Here is an 18,900-nt window from a genome sequence, read left to right as displayed (position 1 = left end):
CTTTGTCGTCTCCGTATGGGAAGGAACCGCCACACGAATTAATGGAACAAAAAAATTCGTTTCACGATTCGTTAAAGCCTGTCCGTGATTTCTATAGACGTTAAACTCCTCTCCTTGTAATTCTTACTCCGTTAGTTTAGCAGAGCCCCCCCCCCCCGGCTATAGTAATTCTAAATTTTAATAATTACTGGCACACTCTAAAATGTACTGTCAGATTTGATAATGCGCTCCTATGTTTGTATCCCCACCACTTGCCCAATTTCTTACTAATCTTCATTTGCTGCGCACTACACGCTCCTAGTGTACTCCTTCCATCCTTACGCTCCATAGATAGTAAGGGCTGTCCAGTCTTAACCTGAAATTGGATGTGAGGATAGAAGATCCTGGATCTTCCCTGTAGGGAAAGCTGCACTTTCTGCCATGTTATTTATTTATAGAGTTTTTAGCCCAACTTTCTCCAAAACCTGATTTCCGTCAGAGCCTTCCCTAAACAGGTACATCACCTTCTCGCATCCTTCGTACATAGGCTGAAACGAGAATCCTGCTTTCTGCTGTAAGCAAAGGGCACAGTGGAGCAGCATAGTTTGTGAAAGGTATGCCAAAGAAGGCTTTTCATTGTCTTGGAAATGTTAAAGCTATAGCAAGATGCTGGATTAACACTGCAATCTTATGCAAAGTTACTCAATTGATTTCAATCAGTTTAGACAGCAGTAACTATATAGGACTGCACTGTAGAATAGCAAGAGCACTTCAGGATTATATGAATAATAATAATATTTGATTTATATACTGCCCTTCAGGACAACTTAACACCCACTCAGCAGTTTATAAGGTATCTTACTATCCCCACAACAACAATCACCCTGTGAGGTGAGTGAAGCCTTTCACATGATCCTATTTCAGCACCATCTTTTTTTAAAAAACAGCACTGTATGATAAACGAGCCAAAAAGCAGCCATATTGCATCCCACTTGGGAAGAAAAGTGGGATATGAATTTTGAAAATGAAATAACTATAATAAATTAAGTAGACTATAAACATTTCTTCGAAAGATTTAGAAATATTCAAATACAATGGTAGTATTTCCAGTCACTTTTATTCAATGACAAACACTAAAATGTAAATTATGATTTTAAAAAAATCTTCAGCATAAGTCAGGAAAAAAACCTACAGATGAAACTGACTTAACTGAATGAAAATGTATTTCACCTTTAGCTCAACAGAGCAGAATTTAAACTCAAGTCCATTTCTAGTTGGTCATTCAGATGTCCGATACTGAAAATTCAGACAGTTTCATTAACATTTCCTCAGTTCTTTTGTCTTTTTTTTAGTGTGGGAAAGCCCCAATAAAACAGTATTGCACAGATGAAGAAGCAGGTATCTGGGAGAAAAAGCAAACAGGTGGTATTAAAAAATAAAGGACAACTTTGAAATGTATAAAGGCAAATGCATTGAACTCTACAGCACTCTTGCTTATGGTCTGTACTGTTTGTAAGAAAGGCTCATAAATGAGTACACACATGTATGTACTCATGTATGTACTCATAACAAGACTAGCAAGTGTTTCAGAACTTTTCTGTCAGGTTTATCTAATACCATTAAAATGCACCAGTGAACAAATAAATTTGGGTATGGGTTGCCGAAACTGGCATACATCCAAATACAGAGATGAAATATTGCTGAGTTTCCTGGACTACTTTTCATGTTTCTTACCCCAATATTTAGTTCAATCTGTAGGGAAACTCATCTCGAAGCAAAAAGCCATCCCATCCTCAAACCCATTGGGGTATGGACTTGTGCATCATCATAGAGAAATAAACTGTTTTAAAGTAACTTTCAGATAACAATCAGGCATGTTTTGTGTAAATAGAAAAAAAAATTATTTTTTCTTGCATGTAAAAAGCCAGGTCCAAACATTTCACATTTTATCAAGAAACATCCCTGAATGGATCTAGCTGAATTGAGGCAGGCTTGGTTTTTGAGGACACGGGTCATTTTAATTAAAGAATGGATCTTTTAACACTATTTTAATAGTCCGCTTTTACCTGAAAACTGTAAAACCCATCAGCCGTTTGTTGGTTTTATTCCATGACTGGGTTTTTAAATACTGGGTTTTAATTAAGACTTTTTTGTGTTTTATGTTTCTACTGCATTTTATTTGTAAGCCACTTCAGGCAGGTTCACTGGACAGGCAGCATACAAACAAACAAACAAACAAACAATCCAGGGCAAGTTCAACATCCACCTTCGTAATGGCTTGAGTTCAGTTTTCACTTTTCCTGTACAAGTTAGCTGCTGACAGTATTTGGGGGGAGGGATATAAGGCGCTGCATTTGAAGATAGCATTGCAGTAAAGTCAAAGCCCTCCCTGTGACTAAACCCAGCTCCCAGGGAGTGTGCATTGTGTCTCTCTCACATGCATACATTCTACATTTTCAAATTACTTATGATGATAGACATTTCTTTAACGTTGAATAAAATCCATTGTATGCTACCTTTTGCCAGAATCTCTTAGGATAAACCCCTTCAGTATTTAAATAATACTTTATTATCCAGTGCATTAACTTGGAACCTGACTTGTTCTAATAGATTATTTTGTTAAAATACCATATTTACTTGAAGATAACACCTCCCCCAAATGTTATACACAAAAAAAATTATGACTAGAAATTATGACTCGAAACTATCTTATATATGTTTTTTTAATGGCATACCTAGGAAAAAAAACAAGTCTTGCATTTGAGTAAATAAAATAAGTAGTATGGCTTTATTTTTTTAAAACAGTATGGCCTAATTCTATACTTCTTAGGGCAGTAGACTCCCACTTTGCTGGTGTTAGAATATTTTGCACTGGTACTAGGAGCTGGCTGTGCTCTATGTTTTCCTGCAAAGCACCAATCTGATGAAAAAACAGTACACATGAGATTTTTCAGACTGGGAAGAAACAGCAGAGTGGCTTTCGCTAGCCTAAAAGATGTTGTAATGATCATTCTGCACCCCCAGTCTCTACCTCTCTTTGATATGTGACAAGCCCACTTCTCTCTCCACCACTCTGAATATTACTCTGATTCCCAAGAATCACTTCTCAGCATTCTAACTGATGCTCAGCTTTGATGATGTACTCTAGGTGCTGACTCACTTGGCATTTCCAATCATACTCCATGTGCACTCACTCTCTAGACTCTTGGATTACTACCCAAACCACTGCCTGGATTTCTGCTTGGCACTCTTGCCAAGTAATCCTTAACAGAACCTCTAACCTTCAGGTTGATGTAGGTCCAAGGTACACTTGTATCTTTGGGTCCCTGCACACTCATGCATCCACCCCAAAAGGATAAATAGTATCTCCCTCTGTTTTCCTTGCTGTCCTCTCTCCTCTTCAGTCCTCCAGTTTTTTGAGATATGCGTTGCACAGTGTGGATAAGTATTGTGCAAGTACTGGGGCAGGGAACAAGTATCTACAGGCATTTTAGCATGTTTGTACTGAATATTACTGACAGCTTGCTTGTGCTTTGTTTCCTTTCAATAAACTTTCCTTGATATTCTTCTAACTACTTGCCTTTGTCTTAATCCCAGTGTTATACTGGAGCCCTGTCGCTTTGTCAAAAAGGTCTTTAAAATAGAGTGTGATGGTCTAAGTCCAGATGTTTGGCATGCTCTATGTTTTGTGTCAATAACCAAATTGTCACCTAATAAAAGCTATTACATAGATTTCATTCCTGGTTCTGGATTTTGCATGGACCAATATGGCTCTACAACTTTTTATACTGCCTTCTAGCCTGGTGTTAAAAAATGTAGGTCAGCAGCTCCTGCTACAACAGAAATGAGAAATGGCATAGGAAAGATTTCTCTCTTTCACTTGGCTATTTTGTGTGACTCTGGGTCCTGTTGGAAAGCAGGCTCATTCACCCAAGATGTGTGTCCAGCTGACACATGTACAGAACACAAATGGTAACAAGGACTACCAAAACAGCCCCAAGCTTCTATTACTGATACTCACCTTCTAAGAAGTCAAACAAGAGCTTCTACTTGGAAAGAGGCAAATAGACAGTTCACCCATATGTAAGGTATCACTGTTGCTGCACAAACCTTTGCTTGTGTGTCAACAATTAGACTGGACTAAAACTTAGAATTCCTACCTGAGACTAAGAACAATTTCAAGGAACAAAATGCCAATAAGTATTTATTACTTTAATTGAGAGCAACACACACAAAAATAGAGTATTTAAAATATTTTCTCTTACCTCAATTACTGAGCTTTTGTCGTTCCTGTTAAATTATGTGGAAGTTCAGTCGTAATTGAAGAAACAACTAATTCGGGACCATCAAAAAAGTATGCCTTCATGATTGGGAAGAATGGGAAGAAAAAACACATAGTTGTAACCACCACAAATTAACTCCTTCCACATTCTGCCTAGCTTACCATTCTCATTCTCATAATTTTAATGGTCCTATGACTATCAGAAAGGGAGCTAAACAGAACTACTCACAAACAAGATTGAAGTTTCTTCATAATCAGGACTTCCCTGATAGACAAAATTTTAATTTGTAATTTTTTAACAAAATTACAATCTGATGGCCCTCACTGTTGTTTAGAAGCCACATAATGTTGAGGATAGTGGAGTCAGTCAGGGGGTGGGGGGAGAAGGGCACTTTGCCTGCTCAAGCCCCCAAAGAGTTTCCAGGATCCTGCATGGGAAGAACTGCTATACAGCACTTTTACTTCCATCAGTAGATTGCAGAGAGTCAGGCCTAGATTAACAGTAACCCTGAAATTCATTTTTGTGTGATTACACAGTGCAAGGGGGGGTCCTTTTTTAAAAACCCACTGCACTTTCTCACAGCCTGCCAACTTGTTGGTCAACTGCATATCAGCAGAACAGCAAAACATGGCTACCCACAGACAAGGAATGGATTTATGCATGCTCAGGGGACCTTCCAGTCATGGAGAAAAATACTGTACTTTGTAAACAACAACAACAAAATGTAAACCCCGATCATCTGATAAGCATGGAGCACACTTCTTGTTCCCAAGGAGGCATGAGACACTGAGGACAAGCAGAGTGTTAAAGAAAAAAAAACTAAACAAAAGGGGGAGAGAAAGTAGAAGCTGAGCAGTTCAAAGAGCTTATAGGAACATGGAGGCATTTTAGACTGTGCTGTTTTATGTTCTTTTATTGCTGTTTTATTGGCATATTTTAATTGATTTTGTTTTCATTGGTATGATTTGTTTGTATTGTCTTTACAGTGTTTAGTTCTATTTGTGAACTGTCTCAAGAAGTTCTGGAAAGGCAGAAAACAAATCTTCTAAATACATACCTAAATAAAAAAGGGAAGAAGATTTTCCAAGCATTCTTTTGCAATTCGTTGCAGACCCTGTTTATTTAATATAATGCTCATGTGGGTTGGAGGGTTGAGGAAGTATCACAAGCTCTAGCTTGTATACAAAGTAACTGTTATTAGTTTGTAGTAAGTGACAGAGCAAAACAGAATAGTCAAATATTTATCCAGATAGTTGTCAAAACTAAAATGTTATGAGGAATAAGCCAGATGATTACACAAACAAGCATTCTTGAAGAATGGTTAAATATTCCAAACAAACTTTTGCATCCTATGTGTACACTAAGAACTTAACAGAAAAAAACCCTGCTACACTGATCTCTAGTTGTCTTTCTGCATTGAGTTACATCAACAGAAAGCTATGCTTATTTCTAAAGATATGTAAATCACGTCTCTTATTTCCGCTATGTAGTTTGCATGTGTTCTGCATTAAAAAAATCTCAGCATCTATACTTTGAATGGTAGGGGAAACTGATCTCAGGAAAAGTATACATTGATGAACTACTAGGAAACAGAACTGTCATACCAAGCAACCAACAGCTAGCAAAGCATGGAGAAGTACAACTGTCACAATTGTAGCCACTGCAATCCTTCGATTATCATCTCTAACAGCAGGCCAAAATGTCATTGCTAAAACAGATCCTGACAAACACAGAGCAAATATCACCAAAACCCATCGGACAGCTTTCAGCGGAATAATCCACAAAATCTGCAAGAAAAAAGAAAGGATTGCAAATCTAGTGATTTCTGGCTCTAATGAAGTAAAGTGGCAACATTATATTTGGATCACCGAGTATCTGAAACAGTTGGTATAAAACGTCACCTGCACTTTGAACAAGGATTTGATCCTTGTTCAGTATGGATGTATCACTTTTCCTGATTTCAGGGAGTAAAAATATAATAGAAGCCCACACAACCCTTTTATTGTTTTTTTTTAATCTATATATCTAAAATCAAATGAGTATGTTTGTAATTCAGTTTTTTAAATTCAATATTACTATGCAAGCCACAGCTTGGAATTGTTGCAGTTTTGGACAGCCTCCAGATCATGTGAAATAAGCCTCAAGCTTTTGTCCAATATTTCCTACAGAATGGTTTTAGTATAGCAAGCTTCATATAAACTTCCCACAAAGAATGTCAGATAGCTTCTTCTAGGTATTCCATTCATAGACATTTACTCAAGACTCTTCCTAAAGATCTTTATGTTGTACTTACCGCAGTTGGGATATAAATGAAGAGCGAATAGCCATAAACACATACAATCTCAAGAAATGAGTAGGAGACAATGTTCATAATTTTATTGTTTCTCCACATAAGGAATCCCCAGAGTGCCAGAGGAACCAGCCATGCATAAGCATAGATGGCTGTTGCAGCTATGGACACTGTAAAGAGATTTGTTTTAGCAACAAGAATCATACTAAGCACAAAAAGGATATGACATTGTTGGCCCCTATGGACTAGAAGTTCTACTGGATAATATTCAGGGATATTAATGAATACATTGTTGAAACTGTATTAACCTTCTTTAAATCAGCTCTTCAGGCTGTTCCCACTGCCTAGGTCAGATGCAAAAAAACTATCTCAGAAAGAGGAATCAAATTCTGAAACAGACAGTTAAAGTCCTTGAATTCCTGGACCAATGCAATATTCATACATGACCAACAGTCTTCAACAAACATACACACATAATTCTTCCAGTGTCACCCAGATTTGTCTGCCCATACCCTAGACCACTTCTGGGCTCTACTCATCTAAGTGCCCTGTCTAGGTCAGTGACACTATACACAAAACATTTGTTCTCCATTCTTCCTTCTTACCTAGAGAGGGAGTACATAAGGAAGTACTCTGACATTGAAATACCTGGGAATTGTATAGGTCAAGTGACACATCATAACCTATTATACTGGAGTCATGTCACATTTAATGCAGCTGTCTTTCATATCTTAAATTATTCTCTTTGGCTACAGTTAGATAACAAGGAAACAAGCTTTCAAACCTGCTTGGAGTAATTTTTACAAACCTTTTCTGAATTCAGGCACATATGGGCACGTAGGGTCATTGAAATGGGTGAAGAATTTTGAAAGGTTTCCACTGATAGCAATGGCAAAGACTAATGTGGCACATATCCAAAAGGGACCTTGAATGGGGACAAAATAGGCAATAAGTTATTCTTACTGACTCATTTCCATTCAATGTAAAAGTAGACCAGCAACCCCCTTATGAGATGGTTAGGGTTTGTTCATACCATACAGGTCAGGATTACTTCGTATGTACAATCTTACAAAGTTCTTCCCTGGTACAGGAAAAACAGAACCTTTGATTCTATCCAGGACCTGAGAAAAGTAATACAAGATATTAGACTGAAGATACACAAAAAGTCCTTTAATGTATTTTAATCCTGGATTAAAGGCATCAGTTTCTTGGTACTGGCACAGTAGAATATATACAATACACTCTCTGCATCCTTTCCATGCTACTCTGTTGTGTTTTCCATTCTATTTGTGTTGACAATAATCCTCAGTTGCACAGTTATTTCAATAATGAGGCGGGGTAGATTTTATGGTTGAGCGCATAACGCAGGAAGGATATTGCAAAAATGGTGCTAATGAGGGGGCAGAGGTGCTGTGCTCCAAACAGCAGAGTGTATCCATGTGGACAACTCCTGATAATTAAATACAAAGCAAGCCTTACTAATTTATCATATAAAAAGATCAGAAGCTACACCATTATGAACACATTTGCACAACATTATTCAAAATACGAATGTTGCCAAGTTCTATAAGATGGAATTGTTTTATCAATTTTGCTACTTTGTTTTTATACTCTGATGTGATCTGCTCTGAGCCTGCTTGCAGGGAGCATGAAATATAAGTGCAATAATTAAATTAAGTTGTATGGAAGGGAAATATCCATTCAGGCACTCATTAAAAGAAATTATCCTTGTCCTTGCTCTTGTTACAGGCATGTGGATGGGGACGGGTAAGCCAAACAAACATTGAACAATTGCAGATTAGTTGCACCACCAGCTCTACCAAACTTGGATTTTTGGGGGGATGGGGAGTGGAGCAAATTGAGGAACATTTAACTAATCTCATGCACAGTTTCCTAATGGAGACATCACTGTAAATCACAAACCTGATAGGTATCCACATCAAAAAAAGTCTGGTAATACTCAAATGTCCAGAAGGGAGCACTTTTCTTCTGCCCAGCAAGCAACTGGAATATAAAGTTACAAATATACAGATGCACATTATTTATTCAATATTAGCAAGTCACTTTAAAAGCGACTTTTGAAATTTTTAGTTACAAAAACATACAAAAATGGAAAAAATATATTAACTTGGAAGCAAAATTCTCATCAAAATCTTTGCCATATATTCTATATTACAACCTGTTATTTATCTCTAATGAAGTCAGTGAGGAAGGCTGTTTTCAGACTTTTGTGCTAAGCATCTCACATCAGACCTTCAGGCAATCTGTTATCACCTGTTAGCCAAGGAATGAAAATGTACTCCACGCTCTCTGAGGAACTCTGTCCCACCCAAAATTTATACACAATACCTATTTAGCCTCCTTTATATCACTAGCACGCATACGTATGTTCATTCTTCTGACCTGTAGTCCTATAAATGACCTGGCAGCTGTAGTTCCCCCCCTCTCTTCCTGTCCCACCCTAGAGGAATTAAACATCTCACTTTGTTACAGTATTGCTACTGAAAAAATCTTCCAGCAACTGGAAAGACATCAGGCTGTTAAAAGATTATATATACTTTACATAACTTGTTTTTACATTAGTGCATTTACTCATAGGGAATATTCTGAAGTTAATTATTCCTTGCCAACACATGTGTACAATTGGAAAAAACGGATGGCTGTTTCTGCTGCACAATGGAAACTGACAAGGAACAATGTCCACAGAAACGTTAGCACTCACTGTGCTCAAAGCAACTTTACATGATTAAACAATTTTTACAAAGTGCAAATGCCTCTTATTTCTACAATAATTACATGATATCTTCAAGTACAAATACATAAATAACAGCAGCGCAGTGCAGCAATGGTAACTGCAGTACAACTCAGTTCATGTAAAGTTCTTTTACTCATTCAATTAATTTTCCTTCCAGTCATTCCCCAGGTGATAAGGACTCCGGGGTGGGGAGTGAAGACCGCCACGCTCAATCTGGGGCTGGCTACGGACGCAGATTTCGTGCCACCTTCATCAGGAGCGTGCCATCTGTAGTTAACATAACCTTATAAAATTACTATCAACTTCAATATTACTTTTCAACCCCCTTTTCTTTATAGCTCATGCTTATTTATACTCACTGATATCCCACGGAAAACTATCACCATCATATCTCTCTTTCCACCTGGTTAGTAAATCGCAAATTCTCTTCCACGTGCCTCGCTGCTAACTGCCCCTTGTTTAAATTAGCCAAAGCTGATTGGTATCACTATTACTTAAAGAGACCATGCATTTCAACATACCATTTCCATTCCCTGGATTTCCTTAATCTAAATTTCACTCCTAGGGCCAATCAAATTAAAAAGATAGTGTATCGCCATTGGCCCTTGGTAGAGGGGATAGAAGGCTGTGAGAACACGCCGAGAATTGGCTTTCGCAAAACTCGGAGCATCAGGGACGAATTGGTATGGGCTGATATTAGAGACAGTGTAAAGCCCCACAACCTTCCACTAGGCAATTTTAGATGTGGCCATTGCCAGATTTGCGGCATTCTCAGTGTGGGCAGGGAACTTCACATTCATGATAATAAGTTGACGGTTCACCATTTTGCTAATTGCCTGTCCAAGTGGGTAATCTATGCGTTGGAATGCCCCTGCAGGTTATTATATGTAGGATGTACAACAAGACCAGTTAAAGTGAGAGTATTGGAGCACATGTCACGGATCCGCAATAATGTTCAGGAAGCGCCATTAACACAACATTATAGGGAACAGGGACACCCAGATAATGCCCTTAAAGTCATGATCTTGGAAGTTGTGGAAAGGACTAGTGGTGGTGCAGGGCAAACAATGCTTCTCCGCAGGGAAGCATTCTGGATTCAAAAACTGGACACAGTAAAACCCAAGGGACTGAATAATGAGTTATGTTTAAACTGTTATCTGTGAGACGTAATGTATTGTGGTACTTGTTAGATTTGAGGCATGGGAGGTCATAAGGAAATCCAGGGAATGGAAATGGTATGTTGAAATGCATGGTCTCTTTAAGTAATAGTGATACCAATCAGCTTTGGCTAATTTAAACAAGGGGCAGTTAGCAGCGAGGCACGTGGAAGAGAATTTGCGATTTACTAACCAGGTGGAAAGAGAGATATGATGGTGATAGTTTTCCGTGGGATATCAGTGAGTATAAATAAGCATGAGCTATAAAGAAAAGGGGGTTGAAAAGTAATATTGAAGTTGATAGTAATTTTATAAGGTTATGTTAACTACAGATGGCACGCTCCTGATGAAGGTGGCACGAAATCTGCGTCCGTAGCCGGCCCCAGATTGAGCGTGGCGGTCTTCACTCCCCACCCCGGAGTCCTTATCACCTGGGGAATGACTGGAAGGAAAATTAATTGAATGAGTAAAAGAACTTTACATGAACTGAGTTGTACTGCAGTTACCATTGCTGCACTGCGCTGCTGTTATTTATGTATTTGTACTTGAAGATATCATGTAATTATTGTAGAAATAAGAGGCATTTGCACTTTGTAAAAATTGTTTAATCATGTAAAGTTGCTTTGAGCACAGTGAGTGCTAACGTTTCTGTGGACATTGTTCCTTGTCAGTTTCCAACACGTGTGTACAAGCAAGTGCCACATTAGTTACTCATGCAAGCAATCTAAGATCGTAACAACAGAGCATCTTCTCAACTTAGTTCAATACTAATAAGCTTGCATAACAAGTGAGTGTGCAAAATTCAGGGGTATGCAAAACAAAACAAACAAATATACAGCCAGAAATAGGTGGTCGATTTGTTAAAGTGGCTTCCAGAATAGTGAAACCAATTTGGAAAACAAAGCTGTAACAATTCCCCACCACAAAAGTCTGTTCGGGTGGGAGGCAAGCACTTGGAGATTGGTAGTGATTAAGGTAAAACACCCTGTTTTCCAGCAGAACACTGAAATAGAAAGACCTGCCACCGACCACCACTCACCATGACACTGGGAACGAAACTCCAAAGCACAAGGAAACATGGCATCAAGCAACACACAAGGACACAAAGGTAAGAATAATTTATAGGCACTATCAATGATTGCCCTAACCTGAGTTGCCCAAACAAGCCCAATTTTATCGTATCTCAGAAGCTAAGAAGGGTCAGCCTTGGTTAGTAACTATATGGGAGACCTCCAAGGAAGACCAGAGTTGCTATGCAGAGGCAGGCAGTGGCAAACCACCTGTTAGTCTCTTGCCTTAAAAACCCCAGCAGGGGTCACCATAAGTCAGCTATTATTTGATGGCACTCTCCCCCAGCATCACCACATCAATGCTCACTTAGAAAAGGAAAAAAGGGAACATCAAGCAGAATTTTTTTTTTTACTTAATCCCATTGCTCCGCTGCGCTGGTTAGACTCATGCTGCACCACCGCTACCGTTTTGCCAGCCAGTTTCCTGCCACTGTGTGGGCCTGCCCACTGACACTCATCTTCTTTGGGGTCCATTGTTGTGTGTAAGTGTGGAGTACTTGAGGAAAAACTTGGTGGGTCAATGGTTTAGAGGGAGGACTGTGTTCCATGCACTTTTGACATTGTTAAGTGCTAAAACAGCTGTCTTAGAGCATTGTTTCCTTAACTTCCCCCCTCCAAAGTACAGCATACATGTGTGCATCCGCAGTCAACACTCATCTTGTGCATGCACAATGGGTCAAAACTCATGAAAACTAAAAAAAACCTAGATTAGATCGGAACCAGCAAATGGCCCACCCAGAACAAACGAGTAACAGAACAGAGTTCATTTGGAAACCCCAGATTCAAACCTGAAAGAATTTTTTTCCCGTGCACAGCCCTGGTACTGGCACCAGAAGACCTCTCCCTTCCCCAGTGCATCCTACATCCAACTAGTAAGGCAATCTACATTCGTTCCGATCCTGTGCGTTGTTGACAACACAACCTTTCTGCAGCCTGACAGCCTCACCAAACAAGGACTATTCTATGTTAAATCTTTCTTGTAGGTGGCTAATCTATATTGCTCCTGCTGCCATTCACACACAATATGGCAAAGTGTCAATTAAGTCTTTAGAGAAGTACCTACAGCTCACTGGAAAGTATCCATGCATCATCATCTAACCTCAGTTTTATCAGAATCATCTGTCCCCAACAGTTCATCATCCTCCTCTCGCCCAGAGTCTCGTTGATGTCCATGCTTCTTCTTTGGTTTCTCGCTAGGTTCATCAATGCTTATTGTGACAGCATCTGGATTTGCTGCCAACAAGTTGGCTGCATCATCAAATTCTGAAAAATAAATATTGTCCCCAAAAGTTTAATCATAAAGCTGTTGTCTATTTAAAATACTATGTACTTTCTAATTCTCTTTCTTCATTGACCTATGTGATAGCTGATTACAGACATGAATTCTTACCAAAGGACTGACTCTACCAGACAGACTTGAATCAGTGACATACTGTAGGAACTATATTATCAAGACAAAAGGAGGGGGGGACTTAACTCAAAAGAATGAGTTAAGAACTTGGAAGATTAAACAAATCCAAATTAAAGGATCCAGTATTAAAATTGCTGAATACAGGACATAAATATATATCAATATACAAAAAACATTTATTTATTATGAATTAGTTTTAAAACAATGACAGACTCAAACATAGCTTCAATTCAATTAAAAGCATACAGAAATTTCAAAGACCTTATGCGACCCTGACCAAATGCATTTTGGCCTTCTTGAGTGGTCAAGCATATTACACATTAGCTCCAGACAATGCAATATTACAGTAATTACAGTAAAATTACAATAATTAGTCAATACAGGACCAAGTTGGATTAGTGTTCTACTTAATATCAGTGACTCCAGGCAGAGATATACTTAAGAGGCCTCAACTGAAATCACCTTCTGCCCTAGTCAGGTGCACGTGTCTTGAGTGGTAATTCAATTGTGTACCTTCCTATTCTGGTCCAAGGAAATCAAATCTAAGTGCAGTCTGGAGTAATGCAGTAGTGTAATGTCGTAACGCAGAGTGCAGTAATGTAGTAGTGTATACACACTACCAGAATAGGGGGGAGGGCACTCAGGATTGAGCTATGATTATTCCTAGTTAGGCATCAAGTTCTGACTAGAACTCTTTCATGATCCTGAACAAATCAAGTCTCTGGCTGGATGGGCTGGAGTTTCAACCTGCACTGTCCATTCTCAAGTCCAGTACTCTGGTTTATTGACCTCAAAATTCCCCCCAAATAAACAAGAAGTTAAATTCAAGTGGCAGCCATAAAATAATATGCCGACTATTTTGAAATAGGATTATTTTAGTAAGTATAAACAATCCTATATTTTTAAGAAACGGGGCCTGGCGTGCTGTTCAACAATGCATAAAATAAATACAAAAAGTGAAGGGAATGGGATTAACAAAGAGCTGAAAATATCCCTATGATGTATGGAAAACAGTGTCAAATTCCAGTATCAATGACACCACTTTAAAAGGTGCGGTGGTAAGAAGAGCAGACAGCGTTTCTGAGCTATTACTGTACAGTAACATGAATGCATAGGCTTCTACACTTTAGGAACTTTATTAGCAGGAATACACAAGGGGTGTGTGCATAGGGGACTAAAGGACAAATAAAGATTTATTTCACTTGGACAGTTTACTTTCTGAAATTGCTGGCTAGGGCAGAGGAGAGACTGGCTTTGCTGAGAGCAGGAAATATCCCAAATAAAGTTAAGGTGGCTGGTAGATCAAGATGGGTAGCCATGTTAGTCTGTCTGTAGCAGCAGGAGCACCTATAAGACTAAAAAAAACTGTGGTACGGTATGAGCTTTCGTGAGCCACCACTCACTTCAGATACAGCTAGATTGTGAGTCCATCTGTCCTTATATCTTGGAGAGTAGACTGACTGCAGAAGAGGAATAATAGCTGGTGAATGACAATGGCAGGCGTGATTGAATAGGGTGGGGTAAAAAGAGGGATAGTGGGTGTAGAGAAATTAGCATTGGTCATGAGACAGGAAGTTAATGTCTTGATTCAGTCCAGGCGGATGCATAGTCTTGAGCTTCGTTATCAGTTGCAATTCAACAGTCTCTCTTTCTAGTTATCTTTGAAATTCCTCTGCAGGATAACTGCTACTTTTAGGTCAGCAACTGAATGTCCTGGAAGGTTAAAATATTCCCCCATTGGTTTCTGAACATTCTGGTTTCTGATGTCAGACTTACGTCCATTAATTCTTTGCCAAAGGGACTGGCCAGTTTGTCCAATGTAGAGAGTGGATGGGCATTGCTGACACATGATGGCATAAATCACACTGGAGGATGAGTATGAACTCAAGATGTTATGGCTAGAGATGGGCACAAACTGAAATACGAACCAAAGTTTGTGATGAACTGGCCTGGTTCATAGTTTGTGAACTGGCGGTTCAACAGAGCCTATTTCTGATGAACCACCACGAACTTCAAGCTGGTTCATTTGGTTCATTTTTTGGTTCGTCACTGCAGACAGCCTGGCGTCAATCAATCAATTTCCTAGGCAACAGGGGATGGACTTCCTGCAGACCTTCTGCTGACCCAGAAGTGACTATTTGCTGACCTGGATGTGACGTTTTCACGAACCAGTTCGCGAACTGGGGCAGGCTCATGAAAGTTTGTGGTTCGTGAAATGTGACGAACCACGAACCGCACAGTTCATTTCCCCCCCGGTTCATGCCCATCTCTAGTTATGGCTGATGTTGTTGGGTCCTCTGATGGTGTTGCTCAGATTTATATGACAGCAGAGTTGGTATCTTGCTTTGTGGCTGGGCTGCACTCTGCTTGATCAAATCCCACTACTACCATGAGCTCAGCAGGCGGCCATGGGTAAATCACTCATCTCAGACCCAGCACCCCAGCTCTATTGTGGGGATAACAATAATACTGACTTTGTCTGTCTAGAAGAGCAGTGTATAAGCACACTTATTATTATGCCCCTCTGCTCTGTACTATGCCTCTCTGCTCTGTAAACGGCAAATAGGGCATTGACACAAAGAAGCTTTGCCAGGAAAAGGGCAGTACATGGGTACCCTGGATCACATCCAAAGATTATGTTTGGTGGTGGGAAAGAAGACAAGACACAGACAAACTAGGATTTCAGAGCAGACCCAGATTAATTCCTATTATCTGCTGCACTAACTACAGTAGACCAACAGCTAATTACAACACCTAAATATTACCAAATTGTAAATATTAAACTCAGGAATCCAACACAGAGACCACAGAACAATTAAGAGCCTTTTAAAGCACAATTTTATAAGTTACCTTGAAACTTAAGGTCATCCACGGTTGCCATTCATGCAATAGTATTAATGTCTTCAGAAGTGATGAACAGCTGAAAATTAGAAGCAAATAAATACTGTTTCAAATCTAAAACTCAACTCTGTTATACACAAATAGGTAAAACTGTCTCTGAACTTTGAAAGTGGCTCACTCAGTTTAACCCTCTAAAGCATCCTTAGAACAATTCTTAACAAGATTGGTCCAGGTCATCCAGATTACAAATTTGCCACAAGGGATTAGCAGATTCAAACAAGGAAGCACTGGGCCTGAATCGCCTGAGCAACAAGAATTGCACTGAGCCACTCAACTCCCCAGCTGGGGAAGGAGGAAGGCAACAGCTCCCTAACCTTTATTCTGTCTTTCATGACTAGAAAAACTATCCAATCTGACCTGGGAGAAAAATGCCTTCTTAGCTAATAATACTGTGATTAATGAAAATACAAAAGGAAACTCAGAAGCCCAACTCCTGGTTCATACTAACAGAAGAACGGGCAGGTATCCATTTGAAATAAAAATGCCCAATACAATATTCTCTTTTACCAACATAATTGCTTAACTATCTTCTAATCAACAGACATCCCCAAACCAACTAAAACTACTTGAAAAATTCCTCCATGAAGCACCTACTGCGTTCAGCTTGCACTGCCAGCTATTCCATTTGGTTGTTTGCAGTGGTGTAGTGAAAGGTTATCAGATCCACAAGAGATCTTCTACACATAGTCAGTTTTGGGGAAACATAATTAATTGGGGGGGGGGGGAGATAAGCCTCCACCCATTAAGCTTCAAGCAGTTCCTACAGGTAATAAGTAGGGCAGCTTGGGAGGGAAAGTGTGTGCCATGAACTTCTTCACTCGTTCAGGGCTCTAAACCTGGCTCTTCCATTTCCAAACTTCCTGATAATTATAGCAGTATCACCATAGACTGGAGGAGCCGGAACCAAACCTTATATGCAAAACCTAAGGCTCCCATCACAACCACCTTTAGGCTTTTCCAATCCACAGGATGGGAATTAAATATCTCTTCCCCTAATGGAAAGTGGCAATGGTTGGGGATGGATTATCTTTCCTAGAGGATAAACAAAGAAACCAGATGTTCTGGCCACAGTAGTCTCCAACAGTCATGAAGATAGTTTCAGGTAGGTAGTCATGCTGGTCTGCACTCTGTAGTGGAACAGTAGGATTTGAGTCTAGTGGGACCACTAAGAAAAAGATTTTCAGGGTATAAACTGTAACACAAACGAAATAATACTATTCCTGCTGAAATGGGTTTAGAAAGGTGTAACTAACTCTGTACAGGATTGCAATCGTAAACAGGCTTACTCAGGAATAATTCCCACAGAAATCCATAGGGTTTGCCTCCTGGAGACGCTTAAACAGTAGCAATCCAGGCACTAACGCGGATTAGAACCACCCCACTCATGCAGGGCCAAAGATGAGGAAAAATCTAAATTTTCGCCACCTTGGCTTGGAAGTGTATAGCGGGGGGCGGGGGAAAGGAATAAAGGAGCACGAGCAATTAAGAAGCTGTGGCCCACAGCACGGGAGAGCAGGTTGCACTCATCACCACGACCCCTTCTGTGCATCCGGATCCGCAGCTACGGCCACGTCACACAGTAAGCTTTTCGCAGTTACCGGTAGCGCACAGGCTAAAACCAAGAGACAAACGTATCGTTTGAAATAGGGCGCGAGGGACTGGATGTTGTTTCGCTGCTGGGAGTACACGCTTGTTGGAACCCCCTTTTGTCTCCCCTAACGTGTGAAGCGAGCGCCCCCCTCTCCAGGCCGCAGCCAAGACCTCCCCTCGCCCTCTCCACAAGGCGGCGCCATCACTACCTGCCGGCTGCCAAAGCGGCTACGAGATCGGAGGCTGCTACGAAAGTCGTGTGTTGCCGGAAACGACGAGAACTGGACAGGTTCTCCCCCGCTCCGCCCATCGCCTCCCTTCTTAAAGGGACAGAGCGCTCTGGTAAAAACAGAAAAGGCCCAGGAAGTTGAGTCTTTAAGGCATCACGAGGTTCCGTTTTGTTGTCGCTGCAAGGGAAGGACGTGGCCGGAATTTAGATCCTTAAAGCAACATCACCCCTGTTGGGCCATGCTACTGCGGTGTGATTAACCCATCGCAGGCCAGGGCTTGCCACGCAGAGGCAGGCAATGCTCATCTCTTGACATGGAGATCCCATAAAGGGTCGCCATAAGTCGGTTGCGACTGGCTGATAAGTCCTGGTTTTATTAAAACAAAGAAGCTCATTTGCCACTTGGTTCACGTTTTCCCGTCTTCCTCCTTTTTTTCAAGGTTGCCTATGATTTGATATGGAGACATTAGATAGTGACGGTTTATGATCACATTACTGAAGCAGATCCAACTCCTACTCCTTTTTAAAATTCTATTTACACTGTGTATTGCTATTTCCTCAATATCTCTGTCATCAAATGGCTTACAGTGTAACTAATAGCGCAGTTTACATGAGTCAGTTCAGAAGGTGACGACCTGACCCCTTTCTCCCTTTCAAGATTAAAAAAGGGGAGAAAAGTGATGCGAGTATTCGTTTTGTTCGTCTTTAAAGAGTCGCTGGACTCCTTTTTAGCACTTGGTAATGTAGGCTACAAAGAATTTCTGACCTCTTAATATTTGCAGGCTAGGCAGACAGCTTTCACTCTTACTTAATAGCCATGCCTGTTGAATGTTTGCATGTCATTTAGCTCTTAAAGTGATAAGAAAAAGAAAAAGGTAGAAAGAAACCTTTATATTTTAACATCTGTTTTTACAAGTCTTTTTTTTTTTGCTGTTTGTAACCTTAATATTCATTTGCCTGTTTACAATGGCCTTTGTGGGTTTTTTTTAAACTTTGCTTTACATTAAGGCAAAGTACATCTCTATCACACTCATAATTTTCCACACATACCCCTAAAACAAAGATTTAAAGAGGGTCTGGAATTCCACAGTTTCTAAAAATACCATATATTTTCCAGGATGCAGTCGTTATTCACACTACTTGATTCTAAAACTAAGTGCCAGCTGTGAATTTTCCAGCTGCTAATAACGGAGACATTCCAATGCCATAGATGTAGTACAAGGCATGTGGAAGGA

The 18,900-nt window shown here is 40.0% G+C and overlaps 1 protein-coding gene across 2 annotated transcripts; it reads right to left on the bottom strand.

Annotated features, from left to right (window-relative positions):
- Positions 1-1,079: 1,079 nt before the first annotated feature.
- YIPF1 (Yip1 domain family member 1) lies at positions 1,080-17,751 on the bottom strand. Of its 2 annotated transcripts, none has more exons than XM_054979959.1 (10): positions 17,646-17,751; positions 15,796-15,865; positions 12,634-12,797; positions 8,476-8,556; positions 7,586-7,673; positions 7,361-7,477; positions 6,556-6,722; positions 5,867-6,049; positions 4,245-4,339; positions 1,080-1,381 (listed from the first exon to the last, which is right to left on the bottom strand). In XM_054979959.1, the coding sequence occupies exons 2-9, from the start codon at positions 15,824-15,826 to the stop codon at positions 4,250-4,252; spliced, it is 921 nt and encodes a 306-aa protein (XP_054835934.1). In that variant the 5' UTR covers positions 15,827-15,865; positions 17,646-17,751; the 3' UTR covers positions 1,080-1,381; positions 4,245-4,249. The 2 variants fall into 2 exon arrangements, with proteins under 2 accessions (XP_054835934.1, XP_054835935.1); XM_054979960.1 differs by lacking the exon at positions 17,646-17,751 and adding an exon at positions 17,133-17,542.
- Between the last annotated feature and the right edge of the window lie 1,149 nt (positions 17,752-18,900).

Source organism: Eublepharis macularius, chromosome 5 (genome assembly GCF_028583425.1).
Source record: "Eublepharis macularius isolate TG4126 chromosome 5, MPM_Emac_v1.0, whole genome shotgun sequence".
NCBI classification, from domain to species: domain Eukaryota; kingdom Metazoa; phylum Chordata; class Lepidosauria; order Squamata; family Eublepharidae; genus Eublepharis; species Eublepharis macularius.
This window is presented reverse-complemented; position numbering and strand designations above follow the sequence as displayed.